This window comes from Dermacentor andersoni, chromosome 10, assembly GCF_023375885.2.
Source record: "Dermacentor andersoni chromosome 10, qqDerAnde1_hic_scaffold, whole genome shotgun sequence".
NCBI classification, from domain to species: Eukaryota; Metazoa; Arthropoda; class Arachnida; order Ixodida; family Ixodidae; genus Dermacentor; species Dermacentor andersoni.
In genome coordinates, this window is record NC_092823.1 from 7,792,263 (window position 1) to 7,815,754 (window position 23,492).

The 23,492-nt window shown below is 47.3% G+C and overlaps 2 protein-coding genes across 2 annotated transcripts in view; one reads left to right on the forward strand and one right to left on the reverse strand.

Annotated features, from left to right (window-relative positions):
- The window catches only part of LOC126519732 (CD180 antigen-like), a 331,658-nt gene extending 321,417 nt beyond the window's left edge, over window positions 1-10,241 (reverse strand). Inside the window, exon 1 of the mRNA XM_072285000.1 lies at window positions 9,445-10,241. Within this exon, the coding sequence (XP_072141101.1) occupies window positions 9,445-10,226 (782 nt within the window). The 5' untranslated portion in view covers window positions 10,227-10,241. The remainder of the gene's footprint in view (window positions 1-9,444) is intronic.
- A 10,724-nt stretch (window positions 10,242-20,965) lies between these two features.
- LOC126519734 (uncharacterized) lies at window positions 20,966-22,988 on the forward strand. The gene is made up of 2 exons (XM_050169088.3): window positions 20,966-21,380; window positions 22,397-22,988. The coding sequence occupies exons 1-2, from the start codon at window positions 21,034-21,036 to the stop codon at window positions 22,986-22,988; spliced, it is 939 nt and encodes a 312-aa protein (XP_050025045.3). The 5' UTR covers window positions 20,966-21,033.
- Window positions 22,989-23,492: the final 504 nt, after the last annotated feature.

Below are 23,492 nucleotides of genomic sequence, written 5' to 3' on the forward strand. Positions count from 1 at the left end.
TGCCAGGTTTGTACTAACCACATCAGCGACGTGGGGACGGGCATTTTCGATGAACAATTAAAAATTAAATTAAGGGGTTTTACGGGCCAAAACCACTTTCTGATCATGAGGCACGCGGTAGTGGAGGACTCCGGAAATTTCGACCACCTGAGTTTCTTTAACGTGCACCTAAATCTAAGTACATGGGTCGTTTCGCCTTTCGCCCCCATCGAAATGCGGCCGCCGTGGCTGGGATTCGATTCCGCGACCTCGTGCTCAGCGCCCCAACACCATCGCCAGGTCGTGGAACAAGATGACCCCATTTGTCCATTTTCCACGTCGTTTGTTCTTGATTGTGACATGCAGCCGATCCGGCGTTTCAAAATATCGGAAACGATTCATAGTCTCTCCGGGTTTAGCAAATTCTATCAGTAATGGCCCCTGACGATCGAAAAAAAGAAGTCAACAACATCTTTCCGGCGGAAATGACGGCCTTTGCTTTCTTTGGGGGTGGTGAATTCGAATGTTTCCACTGTAAGCTTTGCCGTTGTGTTTCAGGCTTGTAATATATAGTGGCACCATGGTTCATTCCCCGATCACAATTGCAGAGAAGTCGTCACCCTCAATGTGATACCGGGTCAGATGACTCAAGGCAGCGCAGACCCTTCTTCTGGCGGTGGTTCAAAATCTTGGGCATCCATTGCGCACACAAGAGCCAATAACCGAGATGTTTATGAATTATCGCGTGAACGGTGACGGTGAACCGAACAGTGACTTATGTTCACACGCTCTGCCAGTTCATCGATGCTTATCGTCCGTTCTTGTGTCATCAGCTCATCAACCTTTGCAATTTTGTTAGGGGTGGCTTTGGCCCCGTCTGGGATCGTCTTTGCAACTTTCACATCCTCCTTTGAACCGTTTGTGCTAACGCTTCACAGTGGCCAATGAAATACAATGTTCAATGTGCACGGCAGCCATACGGTGACTAATTTCTTTTTGGGAAACACCTTCAGCTGTCAAAAACCTCACGGCACCACGCTGCTCAACTTCTGGAGCGTCCATGACGTTACGCAACCTTGTTCAACCCAGTGTATGAGCGCATTAAAGAACATTTACCCTCACACCTGCGTGTCACTTTTGTAAATGAGAAATGTCTGTGTGCTACGCGCATGCCTTACAGATAATGAACCGAACCATTATTGCGCGCGGTGGGTAGGATCACTTTCAGTTGACTCGCCCTCGTTTATTAGAAATGCGAAGATACAATGGAATATACAAATGATTGATAAAGGGCAAAAAAGGGTCACCGGAAAGAAAGTTCACTGCACGTATACACAAAACCTCGCAACAAGATAATGAAATATACGTATAAATCTCCAATACATCTACGTATCCAAGAAAAAGTCAATGTATATAATGCGTCAAACAAGGCAAATAAACATGTTGCGCAATCACAGATTCACAGAATCCTAGCTCGCGCCCCAATTCCATCCACTCCACCCTATGTATCGCACGCGACGAAAGGCGGCGCGCTTGCTCCCCGCTTTTTTGCATGCGCACACAAGACTGAGCCACCATCGTCGGCTCAACCATTCCCTACGCTTTCACTCGCACATACAGCATGCGGCACGCGGTCACGACGTTATCGCCCTTGGACTTGATACGAAACATGAGGGCGACGGCGGCAGCAGAAATGAGTCTGGAGTGCCCCCCCCCATATAGTTGCTATCGCAATAATATAATAATGGTATCCGCCAAGTGAAGCGTGTCGTGGCCGATTACTTTTCGCAAAAGGAGAAGTAACAAACTATCACCATGCGACAATTCGCTGCGTCGCAACAATGTATTTTCTTTTTCCTATGTTAGGCGGGGGCACCGAAATGAAAAAAAAAACGCAAAGGAGAGTATGTTGGCCACAATCCAATGCCTACTTTGAGCACCTAATGTGGCTACCGAATGAATATAGAAGAAAACGTGAGACGCTTGGTCCACCGACGCATAGTGCTCAGTATCCTACACCGGCGAGACAAGACTTTCCGGAGACGTTGCGTTCAAGCGAACGCAGTGCAATCCATCGCGTGGTGATGGCGGGCGACCATTGTTTCTTTCTCTCGACTGCTAGCCAGAAGGCGCCCAAAAATCTGCCAGGCGAAAATCCACTCGGCCAGAGAAAACCAAACGCGCACCGAAGTGCGCCGCGCGGTGGTCGGGGCAACACGAGAAAAACGCATGCGCTCTGGCTGGCCCTGGCACCCCGCGGGTAGGGTAGAGAGAATTAGAAAAAAAAGTGAAGAGGCTCAATGTGTCCTCACGAATAAAAGTCAAAGTAGAAAAAAATAAATAAGAACGTAGTTACCCTGGCTGGCTTTAGTGTCTTGACATAGATGCTTTGGCGTAGGTGGAAAAAAAATTTTATTTTTTTATGCGACATGATGGCACAAATGAACCACAATGCTTCGGCTCATCGGATCTCGCTGCGTGTTTTGTCAACTTGTCTGATAGTGTGTTGATTTGGCTTGTCTCGTTGTATGTTTCGATGTAAGACTTTAGAAAGGTCAATCCACCTTTGGCGTCAAATGTTTATAACAACATTAAACCCACAAACTTCTGCAATTGAATAGCTGAAGCACAACTTCGAAAATGTGAATGCCCGTTTCGCATGAAAAGTTTTAGAACTTTATGCCCATAAAGTTTCGAAATTGAAATCCATGCGCTCCGTAGATTCCGCGGCCTCCGCAAGATGCCGCCGCGAGCCCGTTCGCCATCAAAACGCCCTTGAAACTTCTTGCTCGGATGGGGCTGATTGCGTTATGTGACTTTCGGTGCATGAGCGCTGCCGCGAAATCCAGCCCGAGTTCGCAATGTTCGCGGCGAAATGTCTTTTCGAGCGTGAAAAAGTCATTCTAGACAAAATCCAGAATGATTTCCGGCGCCGGGGGTTGCTTTGTTCGACGGTGCATGGACAACACGAAACAACTTCGGGGGGGGGGGGGCTGAAGCCGCATAAGCCCCCCCCCCCGGCTACGCCCCTGGTGAGGATGGAGAGGGCGCTAGAGCGAAGCAATATCGGGTTTACTATCTCGTACAAACAGGCTGGTACAGTAGTACACCAGCAGCTTCTAGGTTTGTTTTATGCGGATGACATTGTTTTGCTAGCTAACCAGCAAAGTGATATGCAACGTCTGGCGAATCTCTGTAAGCAGGAAAGCGATAAATTTGGTCTGAAATTTAGCTTTAAAAAATCAGGTGTTACGGTATTCAATGAAAACAGTGATCATACAGTATCAATACAGGGCCAGGAAATACCTCGGGTGAAAAAATAGAAATACCTTGGTATACGGATAAACTAAGGGAATAGGTATATGGAAACACATGAAAAACAATATCAGTAAAAGGTAAGAGAAATGCCGCCATATTAAAACACAGACCGCTATGAGGATACAGTATGTATGCGGTGCTCTGTCATATGTGGAAATGTGTAATGGTTCGAGGACTTACATTTGGAAATGCGGTTGTTTGCGTGAAGTCAGGAGCACAATCAGGACACGATCGCAACCAAAGTTCATTGGGACGCCTCGCAGTGGGCACTGACGGGAAGTCCACAAAAGAAGCTGTCCGGGGTGTAATGGGCCGGACAAGTTTTGAAGTAAGGGAAGCTCAGAGTAAAATTCATTTTGAAGAACCAATGATTAAGATGGAAGAAAGTGAACGGGCTGGGAGAGTATTCAGATATTTGAGAACATTGATTCACAGTGAAGGAAAATAACTAGGAAGCTTGCCAGCAAGTGTGCGACCATTATGGTCAGCAACACGGCAACAGAGAACGTCAAACGCAAAGTAAGAGAGGCTGAGGTAATCTCATGGATGGCGGCAGTGGAAAAGAAACCTGCAATGAGCGACGACTTAAGAGGAAACAAACGAAATCAGGAAAGAAACCATTTATGATAACCGAAATTTATTATAACTTAAAGCCAAGCTCTTTTCGAAGCGAGATCAGGATGCCTTAGAACACGCACTTATAAAGCGAGATATAAAAAATGAAGAAGAAGCATGTGCTTGCTGTAGTAAAGCTGGGGAAAGGACGGAGCATGTTTCATGAGAATGGGAAGACGTCTGCTCAGCGGTCGATTTAGGCCCCTCGGGCCTCCTCAAGGCCTCGGGTTCAGCGTGAGAGTAAACATGTCCGCAATGGAGCTTAGTATGGGGCGATTGGAAGTTTGGTGGAAAAATGTAGAGAGGCGACAAACAACGGAGGCGTACAAAAGCAAAATTCCCAGTAAGGGTTCAGAAAGGTTGGTGGTGGGAAGGCTTCGTGTTTTTTTTTTAAGATCAGCAGAAATTAGCCAAATAATAACAAGAGCTTTGTGGTGCAGCCTGACGGCTCGTTCCAAAGAGGACGCTCATAGCATCCATCCATCCACCCATCCATCCATGCATACATACGCGGCCACGGCGGTCGTGCGGGGGAAAGAAAATGAAGGGCCAGAAAGCTCGCCTTCGCTCATCCTAGCCTGCACGGTGATGAGGAAGTAATTGCTTCTTGGGGATATAGTGGAATCGAACTGCGCTACGTATGTATGCTCGTTCTGCCTCAGAAACCATGGTGCGTTCAAGGTGCCCGTCGTACTCGCTACACTCCGTTTCATACGTCAGATGCAACACTGTGGAAGCTACGCACGAAGTACGCTCGGCGAAGTCCATCCCTCCGCGCGTTCCGCTTATGCTTCGCTGCGCGCCAGCGGTGTTTGCTCGCGCGAGCATGCACGTGAGGCTGGTGCGACATGGGTTGTTCGTTTCTAAGGGCAAATTCTTTTTTTTTTTCATTCAGAACGAAGCTTATACAAAGATAATTTTCTCAAAATTTGGTCAAAATACACCGAACTATTTCTAACTCGAATGCAGCCACTGCAAATGTATCTCTAGACTCAATAGCGTTGCACCACATGTATGAAACCGAGTGTAGTAGTGAGCAACTCTGCTTAACAAAGTGCTCGGCATAATTTGTGTGAGCCCGCGATAGTGTGCGTGCGTGCGTCTGTGCATTGCATGCTTCGCTTATATAGATTTCAACTCGTTGGATCTGCGGTATTTTTCTTTGGAGAAATTGACGGTTTTTTGGCAACTTGTGAGCGATACTACAAACTGCACACCTATTGAGAAATACGCTGCTTGCACACATCAACGACGGAGGCCCCTGGCAAATATAGGCGATGTTCAACACATGGCAGCTATAAAAAGTTCCCGCTCCGCAATTGCTTCCGGCGCATACATCACGCAAAAGCATGACCTTCGAGATCTGTCTCTGTGACTTCGAGGAAGTGATCGCTGGGTGCTGGATTTGGACACTACTATGCAGGCGGAGAATTGACCCCAAACCTGGATTCGGTGAAAATTCCCCATAGACACGGGGTGACATGGCCGCCCCTCCCTCAAGTTAAATCAAGGATCCTGATTCCGGATTCGAGGTCCTTCCGAGATTTTTAGCTAAGAAGATGAACCTGTTACCATCAGGGCAACAGAAAAGAAGCGAAACGACAGACAGCGTCTTGCAACCCAGCTTTAGTGAAATAGCCGGGGATCCGCCGCTGCTGTGTGAGGTATAGACGCGCGATGCCGCCGAGTATCAATACCGGCAAAATAGGTACACGCGTACTCCCGGCCTGCTGCTTGCTTAGGGCGAGAGTTCCAGGCGCTTAGAAGGACACCTATCTATCGAGAAGTTGGTGGCATGGGGCAGCAAGACTCTTCACAGACTCCTCCTGCGTATTCTATGAATGTGGTAATGTTTTGATCAACTGAAATACACTTGAAATTCGAAACTCCTGCATCACCGTACCGCCACATAGACACACTACACTTCATGACACCCGACTTACCTTCCGGCAGAGGAATAATATTCCAGAGAGGAAGTATACTTTAAGGAAAAAAACCCGCCAAGGATTATTTCAAACGAAAGTGCGCAGCAGGAACGTCAAAAATAGGCATATCCACCGCATATTTAGAAATCATTTCAAGTGAAGCTTTTGTGAAGCGGGTAATAGATGCCTACGATCAGACTCGTACACATGACAAGAAAGAAAAGTAAGCGGTTACAACTACAACAGTACGTTCAAATATGTAATAGATTACAGCAGCCATTTATTTTCCTTGGAAAGTAATGAAATATTTGCAAACTTAATCGATTACTTTTAAGTTACTCTCCTTCGAACGTTAGCGTTGCATAGATAGAGTAAACAGGACGACCTAGTCAGGTACATTCAGTGCGTCCTCGGCGGCCGTTCATATTTTACTGATCTGCACTAACAATTGGTTTTGAAAATGTTTGTCTGTCATCGTTCCTTGTTTTTTGTTGCGAATACATAAGCAGCGACACTAAAACTCGCTCTAGGAGGAAGAGTGTGGGCATGATCGCTCGAAGTGCGCGCTTGGGGCGGCGTTTTAGCGCATGTGCGGGATTGGCGCATAAGAGTGCGATTGCGCGGCATCTATGAAGCGCAGCGCTTCTTTGTTGCGGCATCTCGGAGAAGACGGTCGTCAATGAAAGGCAGAAAACATTGTCCGAATCTGAATGCCTCGCATTTACGTCCCAAATGGCCTTCGCTATCGAGACATTCCGGCACGGGTTTGTTTCGTCGGCATACATTTGGCGGAGCGTTAAGATGAGGAAACGTAAACCAATACTGAGCCCTGCCAGAACATGCGCATTCGCGAGACTGCGGCTGCGTGGCACCATCTCGGGTGTTCTGCCATGGTTTTCACCAAAATCAGGTTCTCTAAGCTGCACCGCCTGTTACGGCTCGCCTCGTCACTAAAGGAACTGGTTACATGTGATTGGTTACTGAAATACAGTGAGCGGCACCGAGTAGACTAAGTAATTGTCAAATAACAAAACTAGCAAAAGCGCAATTGATTACAAGTAATTCATTGCGTGTAATTTGTCATGTGAAAGTCAGCCTACAATAAGATACGACGCATAATGTTTTGCTATTTTTATCCTACATGTGACGTGTATTATCACACATTGTTTTTGCTTATGTGCTACACCGTCTAACAGCAATGCCGACATGCAAACACCAAGTCAGGCAGATGTGCTGCAGGGCGAGACGTCGATGCAGCAATGCATCCGCGACGAAGGCGACGTATACTGCGTGTCAAAAATGACAGCTGCAGTGTTTCACAGAGAGCCACGAAACACATGCATAGAAAGCTTCTATGCCCCTTACTTCACCGCACTGGCCCAGAATAGGCACGTACCTGCAGCGACAGATACCAAATTACATGGGCCCAATGGCTCAAGACAGGGGTATCCCAAAAATGAGTAAATTGTAGAAATCGAAGAAGCCGTTCCGTATCATTCGTTAAGCCATTATGAGGTCCTTTTGCTTTAGAGATACGTATACATAATATGCACACGTTTTAAGACGTGAGTTATTCGTTGATTACACAGAAGATGCGCCCGCGGGCAGTACGTTGTCACTCCTGGACCTCGCGCGCATGTTCAGCTACAAACCGAAAACTCATGCCTCGCGCTAACCGCGGGCAGGTTGGCAAAGAAAGCTTTGCTTTAAAAGCTCAATCACCATTCGACATAAAGTGTCAGTGTGCGTCTGGTACATAGTAAAGGAACGTCTAAGCACGCGTGAATCGCATTGTTTTCCCTAAGGATTTTGTTATCTCAGGCATCCATAGGTATCCTAAGGCGCCTCGCGTCGGTACTCATGGTTCATCCACGACGCATGGAGTCAATGACAGCATCGTGGTACGTGCGGTAGAGCCCCCCGCGCGAGGCGCCGACACCCCGAAATCTGCCAGCGCAAAACTGTTATCGCATGGTGCACTGTGTCAGAACCGGGCAGGAACAGCACCCGGTATAAGCCGCTTCGTTTGAGCCTTATCACACTTTCTCGAATGAAATATCCGTGACGAAAGCGGAAGAACTACGCACCAACACTGGTGCCCCATAATGCGTTCCGCCATGTGTGCTATAGTCCCTCTTGTTGGTAATTAGGAAGTTCGTCATGTCCGCAGGCTCTTCAACTTTATCTTCAAGATAAAACCCCAGGTTTATTGGCCTTCAGCCAAGCAACGGAATGCTCGGAAGTCTGTGCCTCTTGTAAACATTTTGGGGCGCACCATGCTTGAGCACCAGGACTGTAACCTACACTTCTGGTATCTTTTCATGTCAATTGACAATAGGCATTCTCCAGTCTTATCTGGCAGCTTACTTGTGGCCAATGTGGAGAAACTATGGCAACGATTGCTGAAGGCTAAATTTATGCCAATAATGAAATAAGCTTAACCAGAACGAAAACTGTATTAATCTTCAATTTTTCAGCTACTTTCAGGTAAACAGGACACAGCTCGACACTTCGAAAGAACGTAGGCTGTAGACAACTTTGAGAGTGTCTGTGCCCACTCGACGGCACATGACCTTCTCCACGTGCTTAGCAAGGCAGTGAAGCCACAATTAACAACGAAACAATGGACGGCAGGTCTTTCTTTCCGTCTTCTGGCGCTACGCTCTTTTAGCCTTTATATGTGCACCCCTCCCCACCCGACAATATTCTTGGCCTCTTGAGATAGACAGTTTTGTCAGTGAAATGCAGTGTTACACAGCGTTTTCCCGCCCGTCAACCACCTGTCACGATATGCCGTTCAAGAAACCTTTTGCGCATTCCCACAACAGGTGCCACCTTTATGTAACCTGTTGTCACCGGTACATCTAGTAAGCATTTGCGACATGCGGCCACCGACCTACAGGTCTTTCTACAGAATTTGAGCAACGTCATCATCCCAAGAAATCATCGAAGCAAGACCCCGCGTTCCTTGAGTTGTGTACTTACATTTCCCGCTATGTCACTTTGGCAGCCAGACAGTTTTCGCAACGGCCACCCAATGACGATATTGTCCCCGCTTGTCCAAGGCGCCGTTTCATTCGCGCATTGTCTCTTTAAGCGCTGTGCTTCCGGTTCCACTAAATACTGTTCTGCAAAAGTATTTTGCGAGAAAATCCGTCTGGTCTTCTTGCTCTGAGAGTGCGCTGGCGCGTGCAGCATCCGCTGGAGACTTTTGCCCGCTGCTTACTTATCTGTAACGAACGTATCACGAGGCCTGCAAGCTACGAGCTCATATTCTTGCAACTAAATAACAAGAAAGTAATTACACAGAGAGAAGATACGTTACGGCCACAGGGTGACCTCGAGGCCATTCTCGCAATCAAGTTATCCTCTCCTTTCGTAAAGTCTTTCTTTTTTTTTTTGGAACAACAAATAAATGGAATTTCGATAAATGATGTACTGCTTCAGTAAACTCTCGTTATGAATATGCTTAAAATCCTGCGACTTGTTCAGGCCGAAATAGAAAGTTTTGGTGAGTTGTGAATATTTCACAGGTTTGGGTTCGGAATCATTTTCTTTTTCTCCGTCGCACGCAGCGCGCGTCGCCGCAAGTGCGATGCCTGCTCACCTGAGATCGATGCTCTTCAGGCATCGTGCTCGGAGGGGAAAGAACTGGCGCTTCAGGACGATGGCGCCGTTGCCGGACCACACCAGCGTGCTCAGATTCGGCAAGTCCGCGAGCGCGTCGTCATCGAGTTTGTGGAAACTCACAGCATCGACCATCAAATGGGTCAGATTCACAAGCGCTCCAATCCACTCGCGGCCGAAGCGGGTCACCGTGCTGTTCAGCAGCGATAACGTTTCCAGCTGGTCCAGCGCACCGAAGAAGTTGGCACCGGCGTCCACGTAACAGCGCATAAACTCCAGGTTCTGGATCCTCGTCCAGCGTTCTGTCGAAACCGAAGACCAACCTCCCATTTGACGCGTGTCCTCCATCTTAAATCTAGAATCGGCCACCTTAAAGGTGCCGACCTTGAGTCCGGTGAACACGTCCGGATTCAGGCTCGACGTAACGTTACTAAGGAACAACCGACTCAGATTATAATCTCTAAGGTACTGGAACGGCAGCCTCAGCTGTTCTTCACGCACAACGGTGCACATGACGTAGTTCCCTATGAAGGTCTCGGTGCAGGTGCATGGGTAGATGAACTCCCGCGATGGACAGGACCCCTCGACAGCGGGCGCCATCACCAGGACGCATACGGTGAGGGCCGTGACGAGGAGATGACACCGCCGAAGCAGATATGCGGCCAGGCGACGACCGCGGCGAACAAGCCGAAGACGGTACTGGTCGGCGGCCAACAGTGTCCGGCTCGTGGTCGGAGGCAGGCGCTCGCTCGTAGTCTTCATGGTGCTGGCGCGGTGGAAGAGGCCGCCGGGAGCCTGCGAGTCATCCAGCTCGAGAAAGGAGCGTCGCTAGGCCTGTCGCCGCCGGCCTCACACACCGCCTTCTTTCCTTGGCACGCCTCGTGTGACTTTCGGTGGAAAGAGGAGCGGCCAGTGCTGCTGCAGATTACCGCCGGGCCGTCCCGATGGCGTCCAGCGGCCGTGTTGGGTTACGAAGGACCCTCCTCTTCTTCCCATGCTTGCCTTGCGCCGTCTCCAAATCTCTCGAGGAAGTCGCCTCCGGCTATCATCGCTCGGGGGGGGGGGGGGGGGGGAGGGGGGCGAAACTTGCCGATTCTTCGCTTCCCTTTGAGCACTCTCGCCCGCTCGGGGCGACAATCTCCGTGCACAGTGCCGCGACTCAGCCTCTCCTCATTTTGCGCGTTCTGTCAATCGTCAATCGTACGGGAGGTTGTCACGCACATGCACCGTCGCTTTGTTTTCATCTCGCATCGTTCTCCTACGCTCCAGTGCCGTATTACGGGCCACAAGACAATCGCGCATTCGTCTTATGGCGTCGAAGGGCGCCGACCTTTCTTCGTGGCCGTGAAAAGCCAGATTAAGCGATTTGCAGCCACGAATGCGTCGAAAGCAGCAGCGCTTCCAGGTCTCGCGTTCTCCTTTTCGGGTTAGTCTAGATGCATCAATCTCTAAAGGGAATTCCTTCAAAGTGCGTAAACTAGTTCAATTCGAGGAGATGAACTATAGCTTCCTGACGTAATTCGCCCGTGGTGTCATTACCGCCGATAGGTCGGCTGGTAGTGTTAAAGAAGGCGTTCTCCACACTGCATAGCACAGTATACTGGGCATGTGTTGTGACGAAAGTAAGTATGCACGTCCGTGAACGGTCGGTGATGGTCCGCGTGCATCAAGAAAGTGCTAGTACGAAGGGCAGAGCCGCAATGAATATCACGAATTTAAAGCTTTATATACGCTATTTACATGTTGATTAGGTCAGAGAGCGCTCAGGCTCCTCCGGTCTGCACGTTTCTTTTTCTTTTTCAGATTATTTCAGTTTCTTCTGTAGTTCACGAGAACAGCTGGCTCAGAAATCCGGCATACTCTAGCGGGTGTATGTCAAAAATTGATCGCGAGTAGTAGACAAGGATAAAAATTAAAAAAAAAAAAAACGCACGATACAGCTGTCGTGTCAGGGGTTCAGAAAGCTAAAGCTAAAAGCAACAACCGCTAAAATATGCTGGTGTAAAACAAGGAATAACCAAATATCACTTATCAACAGAATGGCACACCAATCAAGTGCAGCATAATTATTTAACTTGAGGCAAAGCGCAAAAAAAAAAAAGAAACAGCACAAGGACAACAGAAGGGAACGAAGACACAGCGCTCCCTTCTGCTGGCCCCTTGTTTCCTTTTTTTGCGTTTTATCTCAAGTTATGGAGTACCAACCAGCCCACCAGTCTGCTCTCTTGATAATTATTTAGTTCAGTTTCAGTTATTGTGGTATATTCTTACGTAAATTGTCGCCTTATCCATGAAGAGGCGCGAAAGATTAAAACTGGAATGAGACCTCTTCTTATCAGCTATATAAAAATACATTATTAAAAAGGCAAAAATTTGCAAATAGAAGGAACAATACAGAACTACTGCACAGGATGTGTAATGTTGAAGCAACACAAATCGACACAGTGAACTGGCATATGATGACTAAGCAATGGGATACAGAAAAGAAAGAACGACTAAAGTAAGAATTTAGTCGACATATTTGCAATTTAAGGTTATACGCGAATGCGAAAACGATAATAACGTTGGCACCGCCGCTGCATCCCAAGGACCTTCCAAATTTGCACACATCAAAACAGTTCGTGTGACATAGAGAGAGTAAACACCTTTATCAAAAGCGTAGCGAGAGTGCGTGATGGACACCTAGTCCGGGGTCCCTAAAACGATCCCAGCTCAGGCCCGTCGAGCCCGGCCGACCTCGGGAGGCCCGTCCCAGAGGGCCGCCCTCCCCCCCCCCCCAGAGCTCTTTGGTGCGGAGGGCGTGCAGGAAAGCTGACAGATGATAGGGAATACTTTTGCGGTGCACTCCACCATGACACTGAACGCCGTGGGGAAGCTGTCACAGCCCGGTCAAGAGTTTGCATAGCAGTCAGGGTACAATTTATGTAGGGAGAGGAGGTTGGGAGATGTGCTTGTTTGGAGCTGGTGGACTGCCACCTCTTCCTCTCGAGAGGACGACAGCAGCGGCGGGCCCGTAGCTCTTGTGCAGTATCCTAACATGTATGTGAGTGGAGGGCCTACCTGATATGGACTTCCACTTTTGCCAAGCCCGGCAGCTCGGAGGGTAATTTCTCGAGCGACTGCGTGTGCGCGGTCATTGCACGACAGTGAGGCATGGTCAGGAGTACAGAGCAAGTGGATGCGTCGAGGGACAGATGTGTCTGCGTTTGGTGACTGGTGTAGGATCGGGGATCCGCCTTGAAGAAGCCGCGTTTCGTCAAAAAGACGCGGCATGCTTGCTGGGAATTGGTTAGGATATGCACCTCCCCAGGAATACGGAGAGCGTGTCGCACATCGATCTCCACTCCAAGTTCTCCGTGTCTGGGTATAGAACCCCACAAGGAGGCGGCCGTAAGAAATGTTTTTTTATTCATTTAATCATCCTTATTCGCTCGCATCCCATACCCCTGTGTGCGCTAAGGCATTTACCCTCGCATTAAAAAAAATGCTTTAGCATCATTCAACACAAACGCGGAATACCCGTTGCGGCACCGAGCGGCATCCGTGTAGAGGGTATTTGTCTCAGGTATATCACCGAGTATGCGCACCAGGTATTGTACACGGGCGCGTCGTCGTCCCGCATCGTGTTCAGGATGCATGTTTCGTGGTAGTGGGTGCACCTATAAGGCTGTACGGACCCAAGTCGGAACAGCGATGGCGATGTCTTGATGGTCATTACGGAGAACCGGATATCTCGAGAGCAGGTGCCGCCCAGTGGGCGTGAGCAAAAGACGCTGACTGACCCACTGAGCTTCCAACAACTCGCCGAGAGTGTTATGCGTCCCTAGGGCTAGCAGACGTTTCGTGGCGGTGTGGGAGGCCGTGGGCAAGCTTAGTCGCCTTTCATAGCATCGCGTCCACCTGCTGCGACTGGGTAAGTCTGTGGAAGGGAAGTTGGTAAGTAATGCAACTGATCACGCAGGCCTCCACCAGGCGCAGTAAGTCCCGTTCTCGTAGACCTGAGCGCCTGTTGGACACCAGGCGAATCATGGCCAAGTCTGTTCGGTCTGTTGGGACGAGAGAGAGACAGTGTAGTTCTCCTTCCCGTTCGCTTGAACGTGTAGTCAAGAATGCGAGCACGAACCACCTCGGGCACAGGCCTGCCATCCACGTGCACCGTGATCTGGGGTGATGCTACGCGCGCGTATGAGAAGAAGCTCAGACTTTTGTGAAGCACAGGACAAGTTGCCCTGTCGTACTTAAGAGGTGACGATGCCGGCGCCAGCCGACATCACAGCCGCAGTCAAATGCTCGCGGCGTCCAGATGTCTTCTGCGTGAATCGCATGTGCAACATCGGGAATCTGGTTGAGCCGCTCAGGTAGTCTTGCGAGGGCAATATAAAATACAGTGGGGGACAGAGCTGATGCCTGTGGGGTGCCGCGACCTGCGAGGCGGATCCTGTCCGATCCCAATGATGGCTGTTCTGTCGCGCAGACAGGAACGAATGTAGTTAAACGTGCGGCCACCGCAATGTGATTCAGCTAGGTTTCGAAGAATCAAGTCGGGCGCCACGTTATCAAATGTTCCTTTTTGACAAAGGGCGAGGATGGCCCTCGTCTGGGCACGGGCGAGGCGCCGACAACCTCTTCCTTAAGATGTAGAAGCACGTTCTGCGTGGAGAGATGTTCCCGGAATCCAAACTGTGAGTCGGAGAACGTTCGAGGAAAAATTGCTGACGCCGCGAAATCACGTGTTCCATTAACTTTCCCATGCATGAAGTAAGAAATATCGGCCGTAAGTTTTCTATGGCTATGGGTTTGCTTAGTTTGGGTATTAGCGAAATGTCAGCGTGATGCCATGCCTGTGAGAGCGTGCCCTGATGCCAATGATCAACTCTATTGCAAAAGCAGCGTCTTCCAGTGCCTTTCAGTGTGAAACCAGCGCGTTTTTTAACACTGGATCATACTGGGGACGCTGGCGCTCACTACGAGACAGTGGAACACCAGTGAGAACGCTGCATAGGAGCTGGGCCACTGGACGAGACGCTGGTTTCACTGCCATGACGCTGGGTTGCGCTGGTTCTTGCTGCAGTTCGCTGGCTCGCATTGGAAACTGCGCTGGTTGCATTTGTGCCGCACTGGTTCCAGTGCGCAAGGAGGATAGGCGCTGCTGAATACTAAATGCTTCATGCGATTTCATCGCTTCATACTAGTGTCTTGTCTTAAATAACGCTATATCTTGAGGTCATAAAAGTCTATTTTGTGTCGCCGCTTTGAATAAAGGTACGTGAGCTGCCCTGTTTATGAATGCCTATACTTGATATTGTAGATCGGTTTCGTTTATTGCATTTTCCCTTTTAACAGGGCGGATAGCTACATTCTTGCACGAATCCACGCAAACACGGCAGATTCCTTGTTTTTTAGTAGTTTGTACGTAACCGATCACTGCGAGTTGTCGTAGTGTTGTGGTATCGACACGAAACCCAGAAGTCGTTCAGACGCATTCGAACAGACCCTGAGTTCGAAGCCTACCACTGAATATTATTCGCACTGATAACGAAGCTGAGCTGATTTGTGGGCTTCCACTTTCTCTCGTACACTAAAAAATAATTCATAAAAGGTTCTGAGGCTCAAATACACACATTGTAGCCTTCGCCAGGCACCCGCGCCGAGATGATGATGATGATGAAAAAACTTTATTTATCCCTCTTTAAAGGGAAGGGGGCAATGGAATAGAGGGTGGGGGGAGGAACTACTTGAAGTGGGCCTCCTTTATCCTCTCAGCCCGCTGAGATCAATTTCCTCCACCGAAGCTTAGGCTTAGCGCATCCGCAGAGTCCGTCTACACGCTGTGGGCCCATCTAGGCTCAAGCACCAACAAGTCTAACAAAAATAAATCACTCGATATTTCAGCTTTCGCATCGTTGTTCTTAATAAACCATTTTATCGTGTCTACATTGTCAGCACAAGCAGCGATGAGCGCCGATAATAAATGAATGAATGATAAGACGTTTATTCCACATTAAAACGCACCGAAGACGCTGCGGTGGCAAGGGAGGGGTATTATTGCAAAAGGGGAAGGGTGAGGCTGCCTCCGTTTTATTAACGAACGTCCTGCAGGCAGCTAAGCGGAGGCCGCATTACGCTTGTGGCTGTCGCGGAGCCGATCACCGACCGGTGGTGCCGCCTTGCCTACGCTTCTCTGACGAAGATATGTGACTAGACAGACGTTTCCATTGAAACGCATCATTAAACAAGAAAAACCTTGCATATCCCTTGCGCGAAGAACAAGAAACGGCTATCAAAATCGGCAGTAAGTCCATGCAGCGTCCCGGGTCGGCGGTTCATTTAGGGCTTTTTTCGAAGTTGAAATACTAATTCCAATCGAAAATCGGTGTTGTAGTACTTCCAAGCATACTACTGAATACGGACAACAACTTATTCTTTTTGATACAGGCGCAAGCTTTGGTTGCGGGGTGATAAACTAAAGCTGCGCCTGGATCTTCACATGGTCAATTATCCGCACGTTTTCGTGTGCGGGCGCGGCATAGTGGTGAGGTACCGGGTTTGGGATATGTCGGACAGGCGGTCGAATCCTGTTGCAGATTTCTTTTCCATAGTTCTTTATAGCGCCAAAACGCTCTCTGTTGCTTTCTCTATTCAAAAACTATATATGGTGGCTAGACACCGCGTATTTTACACTCTCGAGCTGCTTTTCGCACCAGTACCCAGTGCCTCCCAGTATGCCGAGGCGGTCCAGCGCCCCAGCATAGAGCGCGCGACCCTAGGCCCATAATCCGGCATGGCCCTAGACACTGGATACAGGGTTTTGCAATAGGGCAGGTTTGTTAGATGATGTAGATTAGAAACACTGAGGTTTCGAAACGTGCAAATCTGATATGATCTGCCTTTGGGGCCGTGTTTCGACGGAGATATTGAAGTACCACGTGAATCTCATTGCTTTTGACGTGTGATTAGGAAGTAACGTATCATTTTGTAAAGAAAATCTAGTAGCGTTTGGATGAGTGATGCCCTTCTACCTATGACATAAATGAAGTGTGGCTTCTCAAGTAGGCAGCATATAGCGATGTCATGGTTCTACAATGCAATTTTCATTTGTGAGAGGAGGTTTAACACCGAGAAGGTTGGAGCAACATATGAGTGCTGTAAAGAGAGCTGCGTAATCATAACAGCGCTATTTTGGACGTGCTACAATGCTCCTATGTGGCAGGTGTATGTGAGACCCCATAAGCTGACACAGTAGATTAAAAGGCTGTAAATGAATGCATGATACGTCGCTGCAGTACGCATTCGCGTGTAATGTCAAACCTTTCAAAGTGCTGTGATGCAACAGGCAGTCTTCTTTTTAACGAAATTGCCATGCTCACTAAATTTTAGGCGGGTTTGACCACTGGTTGCTGGATCCCTTAAACGCTTCGTTACATTTTATCCTCAGTTAACACGCCAACGTTTGCCAGTGGCCCCTTTAAAGAATTTGACCAGGCCGTACAATTCGGATCCGTCCGCGTTGGCGGCTTATGTGAAACAATCTACGTACCCAACTTATTAGTCATAAAATACAATGTATCAGCAACGTAAACCTACACGTTACAACACGTTACAAAAGCATCCCGTGAACATGCAGATCAAAGGCAACACTTCATTGCTGGTCAATCACACCATGTACGCTAACGTGATTTGGGGACTTCAATGTTTCTAGCAATTGTGACGTTCACCGCGCAAGACTGTCGGCAACACAACCGCTCCACCTTTAACTTGCTCAGAAAGGCTAGCCCACTCCTTTTGCGAACACAATTTTGGGGCGCTATGACGTAAAACTATTCCAAACTGTTCTATTCCAGTTCTGCAATCAGCCATACGCGATTGGTTGAAAACTTTTTTGGACCACCCCCACTTCACCTGGCTGTCACGGGACGTCATGAAAACCGCGATAGCTCCCTATCTGATATGACGTGTGCACACTGATTATGCATGATTTGACCGAACAAAAGCAATATAGTTATTTCTGATTCGACGCCTTTTCGCCATTAGTCCTCAGCTACTGGTCGAAGGCTTTCGGGCTGCACCCACTTCACCTGCCTGTCACGCAACGTCATAAAACCACAAAATATCACCGCGTCAAAGTGACTTGTACGCGTTAAAGATGCATTAATATGCCGAACAAAAATGAGTTCTTTTCTGAATAGCCACAGGCTACCCCGTTCCGAAAGGAATAAAAGATGGCTGCCGCCGATCGCCCAGGCGCTGACTACTCGCACCTACCGGAAAGCATGAGTTTATTAGTGTATAATAACACTTTTTGCGTGGCAGCGCAACGTTTTCGAGCACTTTCGGCATGTTTACGGCCTCGCTCTGCCAACTCTTCTTTGCTGAGGATCCATTTTAGCGTCATTCTTAAGCTTCCGTTGCATGCCACCGGGATTTTCGACCAGCCACCGCCAGTTAAACAAGGGAAAGCGGACCAATCGCAGACGCCGGCACCACTATCTTCAACCGGTTATCGGTTTTCAGTGCAGTGGCTCAGCCCCATCAAATCCCTCTCCACTTGAGCGCTCCTCGGCTCTTTTCAGCCAATTAGATAAGACAAGTCGCTCAGCGTAGGCAATGTTATTCGTTTTTTAAGCAAACAAAAGTGACCTCCTATGAACGAGGAGAGCGTTTGATTGGTCTGTTCAGACAACCCTGCGGGTGACCGCCCGATGCTTGCGTCGGCGGTTACGCAAATTTGACGTCAGCAGATTGGAATAAAAACATTTTGGAATAGTTTTACGTTATAGGGCCCTTGCTTTCAAAGCTGAAGAAATGCACGTAACTGCGTCCACGCTTCTCAATTTAAAGCGTCGTTACCAAAAGTCTAGTAATGGCTTCGAAAACGTAGGAGCATGCTACTACTCACATAAGTGCGTATCCTGAAAGTAGAGCCTGAGATGCAACAATTGAAGCTCTTTCTTGCTACGGAATCGAGAGGAAAAGGAATGAACGAAGCCAAGGACACAGGGTACGTTTAGAGACCTTTCATTTCACTTGCAACAGAGAGAAGTGCAAAAGATTGCTGACAGTTGTCACTAAGTACAAAAAATGAACATGAAGAACGACGCTGCTCTTGTTTGTGTTTAACCACTGCCATTAGATACCAAACAAAGGATAACTTATTTTTTTTCAATCAGCACCGATTTACACGACCATACGAGATACCATAATTAATTGTGACCTTTGTCACGCTGTACATTCTGCTTACACAAAGTTGGCGCAATCTTCGTCGACTTCTTTAAGGCTTTCGACAAAGGTCTTCAATTGCGACTAATTAAAATTACAATTGCAACTTACGCACAATACTTGTACATCGATGAAAGCCGAACTATATTGGGAAAAGTTGCCGTCCCGTATAAGGATAATAAGGCTAAAGATTTTCTACGGGACATCTAATAAGAAAACTGACATAGTCAGGTATTGACACAAATATCGAATGCTCAAACGCAAACGCATATATTTACAGGGGGAAAACACAGGTCAGTGTAATTAGGTACCATCTGTACAGACTACTGCAAAAAAGACCGTACCTATCAAGGGCAAATGATCTTTTGCAAACGCAGGATCTCTAATCGTCATTAAAAGACAGCACGAACAGCCTATCCACAACTTATGAGCCTGGTCACAAACAGGTCTTTTAAGAATGAATCACTGCTGTATGGCTAGCTTTCGAAAATTGTTGAATAAATGGTTGTCGCAAAAACATCAGATGTTGTAGAAAAGAAAAAAATAAAGAAACTGCTGGCGAACGTGCGTATCGTAGGGACATGTGAAGGGCCCGCTGCAAGGAAAACACCCCTGGTTTTAGCGTAAAAGGTAAAACTGTGACATGAATAGAGTGCCGAAAACACTAAATGGCATGCTGCAACCAAATACCACGGGTTCTCGTATAGGCTTCCGCCCCGACACCACTACGAATTTCGTTTCTGTATTGCTACGAAAACGTTTATCGTTGTTTCACTCCTGGTCATTCGCGACACTTTGTTCAGTTTACAGAGAACAGCAGCCAGACTTTAACGATTTGATTTTGTAAAATAGAGTTGGTTACTTTTAAATACTGTGCTCGAAAGAAAGTGCTCCGACGGCGCACACGCCACAATGGGGGATAAATATCGAATGAATGTTCACGCCGCTAGGGGCAGCTCATATATACCCCTATCAAGCGGTCAAGTTAATTGCACTTACGGAGAGTGCGCTCGGGTTTAAGTGCACTTTCCCAGATCTAAACGTCGCAAGCGGAGTGTACTCAAGAAGAGTGCACTCCAGTCGGAGCGCTTTCACGGAACGCACTTTGCTGGTGGGATACGTAACCTCGCCGCCAGCAGTTTCAACGATGCGATATGTAATGCATCGAAAAAGGCCACAAAAGTTCATTCTAGGTGTCGAACAGCTTTTAACGAAATAATCAAAACACTACTCGCTGATTTTCAGTTCTGTCAGGATCGAATTCCGCCTCGTCGCACGCCACCATCGTGTTCTGCATTGGCTAGGCATTCGTCTTGGCCCGCCTTGACTCTTATGATAAAGACATTTTCGTTTCTTTTCTTTTGGGGGGGGGGGGGGGAATATAGATTAAGATTGTTCTTCATTTATAATACAACTAAAAGAATTGCTTTTTAGAAGTTCTTTTTAAATTTTAATCTACATCTTCAAAAACCATGATTTTAGTCTGTCGCCCTTCTTTTTTAGTGCGAGTGCACTCTGTTTTGCCGTTTAGCACCACGTCGCCTAAAATCTCACTCAAGGTCCCGAAGTGCACTTCCCGTAAGTACACTAATTACCCCAGTCACACGGGCACTTTCAAAGTCCTTTGAGGTTAAGGAGCATTGAGCTTTCAAAGGCCCATTAGTTCAATGGAGATGTGTCGGTGCTACACGGTCTCCAGGTAGTCTCCGTTGAAGCGTTTAACAGAAACCGCAACGTATCCTTAGCGCTGCCATCGCCTCGTAAGTAATAAAAAAATATGGCTCAAATGCGTCTTATAATAAATTTATATGTATTTTTTCAGCAATATTTTTTTTTTAATACTTAGAAACATCAAAACAAAATGCACGCGCAGTAAGGGCATTACTTTACCAAATACAGACGTATTTATTGTAATGATGGCCACCATGTGTGCCGCTTGGTATACCGCATGTTGGCGTCGATTCTTCGTTGTTGCCCTTGCTTCAGTTCGTTAGGTTTAGTGTTCTCGACTGTTTTCAAAGCAACGATTGTGAAGATGAGCTACGACGCTGAAGATGCGCGAAAAAAGTATGAAATAGCACTGGCGATTGCTGCAGTGGCATCGTTAGAAATGGACGTCGAGGCGTCAAGCAAAAAGGTGCGCGATATACGGCGGCGTCTCATCGCCAACAACTGCCTGTTGACAGCGCTCGCTTCCACGCGCCGCGCAGTTCAGCGACGGGTCTGGGCCTATCGTCGCCATGAACAATGGTTCGAGAAAACGCTACCAAACCTTGGCAGCCGGCATTTCAAGCAGTCTTTCCGGGTATCAGAAACGACGTTCAGATACTTGGTTGACGCCTGCCGGCCAGCAATGCAACGGCAAGCGACCAACATGCGCGAGTGCGTCGCCCTAGAAAAGCGTGTGGCGGTGAGCTTGTATAAGCTGTGCTCGTGCGCGGAGGACAGGGCAATAGCAGACATCTTTGGCATTGGTCATTCTACCGTGAACGTGATCTACAGGGAATTTTGTGCGACTGTTGTTGCCACCCTCGAGAAGGAATGGGTCAAAATGCCTTCACCGGACGACATGCCAGCGCACATAAAAGAATTTCAGGCAGTGTGTGACTTTCCGCAAGGCGTCGGGGCCCTGGACGGCTGTCACATACCAGTATCGCCGCCAAAGGAGCACGCAAGTGATTACTACAACTACAAAGGCTGGTAAGTATCTCTCTCTGGGTCGTTTTGTTGTCGTTGACGTGATGAATAATTATGGCTGTAGTTGATGAAAACGTTTCACCAAATTGAAGGATTAACATTTAACATTGCCTTCGTTAAATATTTTCAAAGCAATTAAAAGATAAATGCTAGGCTTGCTGCGCGTTTCGACATTTCACCAGTCATAACGCTCGTTCTTAGTGGTGCACTATGACCTGTGTAAGTGTAATTCGTTGCTCTTTATTTTCTTGTGCTATGTAACTTAAGAGGAAGCTTTAGCTCGGGCCCAACTCCGACTCGGCCTATTCAAATACATGTAAAAACGCAAAAACGTTTTTCTGAGATAACCCCTGGACCGATTTTAATGAAATTTGTTGCATTTGAGAGAGAAAATTAAATTCTAGTGACTGTGAGAAGCGGAATTTTGATTTATGGCGTGAATTTTGTTAAAAGACTTTTCAAAAATAGAGACGTTTGAAAAAAATAGAAGCACGAAGTTTACAAGCTAATAGCTCTGCATCAAGAACAGATATCGCGATTCTGTAAACGGCATCCATTAGACCATTCAAAGCGGACAAATTTGATATGTCAGTTTACATCTTACGTGAATTTGTTACGTTGTTTACGAAGGTTCTGCAAAAGTTGTAATTACACATTACTCCATTTTTTGAGGTTCATGTGTAACATATAAATTTTGTCCGCTTTAGATGTGCTATCAGGTACAATTCACAGAATTGCGATATCATTTTTTCTTGCTGAGTTACGGAGTTGTAAACTTGATAGTTTTGTTTTCTGAAAATTTGCGATTTTAGCCAAATTTTTATAAAAATTTGACAACCTAAATCGAAAATTCGAAACCAACAGTCACTAGATTTTAAACTTTTCTTTTAAATGCAGCAAACCCCGTCAAACTTGGTGCAATGGTTGCCAAGAAAAACGAATTCTCCTTTTACATGTATTTAGATAGGAGCACCCGAGCTAAAGCTTCCTCTTAATAGTTATGACGTTGTTCTTTGCAGGTACAGCATCATATTGCTCGCCCTGGTCGACCATAAGTACCGGTTCAGGTACGTGAACGTCGGTTCACCAGGGCGCTGTCACGATGCGTATGTGTACCACCAGTCAGTATTGGCCGATATGGTTGAGGGACCCTTGTTCCAAGGCCCAACAGCAACAATCAGCGGAGTTGTGGTACCACCGTTGATCCTGTGCGACCAGGCGTTTCCGCTGACTTCCAACCTGATGAAACCCTTCAAGAGCTTTGGAGAGAACGATCGGCACAGGTCGTACAACTATAATTCATCAAGGTCCCGAAGGATTGTTGAAAACGCGTTCGGGAGGCTCAAAGCTCGATTTAGGCTGGTTCTGAAGAAAATGGACGCCGACATTACGAATGTGCCAATGATCGTAAGGGCCTGTTGTGTGCTCCACAACATATGTGAACACTTTTCAGACTCTCTTTCACAGCAGTGGCTGCAAGAGTCTGATATTGAAAGTATGGTGTATGTTCAACCTGAACATTCTACAGATGTGCAAGTTGGAAGCGGACCAGATGTTCGAGGAGCCCTCGTTGAATATTACCGCGAGCGTGAAGGCCACCAAAGTTTGTGATGCAGGGCTGTGTTCAGTTTGCTGCGCCGCCCTTCATTGTCCACTTGTACGCATACATATCCACGTGTTTTTGTTTCCCCCTTTGAATTCTCTGTGAAATAGAAAAGCAGTTTCCAAGTCAAAATGCGAAATAGTATCAAATATGATGCGAAAGTGATAAGTGATGCGAAATTGTATCAAATATTTTGCAGGCCTTTTATCAACATTTTCTGTAGGCTCATAATAGCTGTTACCTTCAGTCAAACTAACAATTCCACAGTAAATAGCCAATTATAGGAGCTGCTGAACAGCTCCCCGTTATGTCTCTTGCATCTAGCAACTGGTATGTCACACACGATCATGATCCTCATACAATACTTTTTTCTTTTGTAGCAGAGAAAGTAGGAAAATTAATTTGAAAGCTGAATGACTTATCTTACACTGTTCAGTCACTGACCTTACAATGCAATAACAGTGCAAGACCAGATGTTTTTACACACTGCAACAGTGCAAACCATTATTTAT

Bases quoted from the DNA above. Each gene is read 5' to 3' on its own strand.
- LOC126519734 (XM_050169088.3), top strand. From the start codon at position 21,034: ATGCAACGGCAAGCGACCAACATGCGCGAGTGCGTCGCCCTAGAAAAG. The intron at 21,381-22,396 runs GTAAGTATCTCT...TGTTCTTTGCAG, and splicing joins TACTACAACTACAAAGGCTG to GTACAGCATCATATTGCTCG.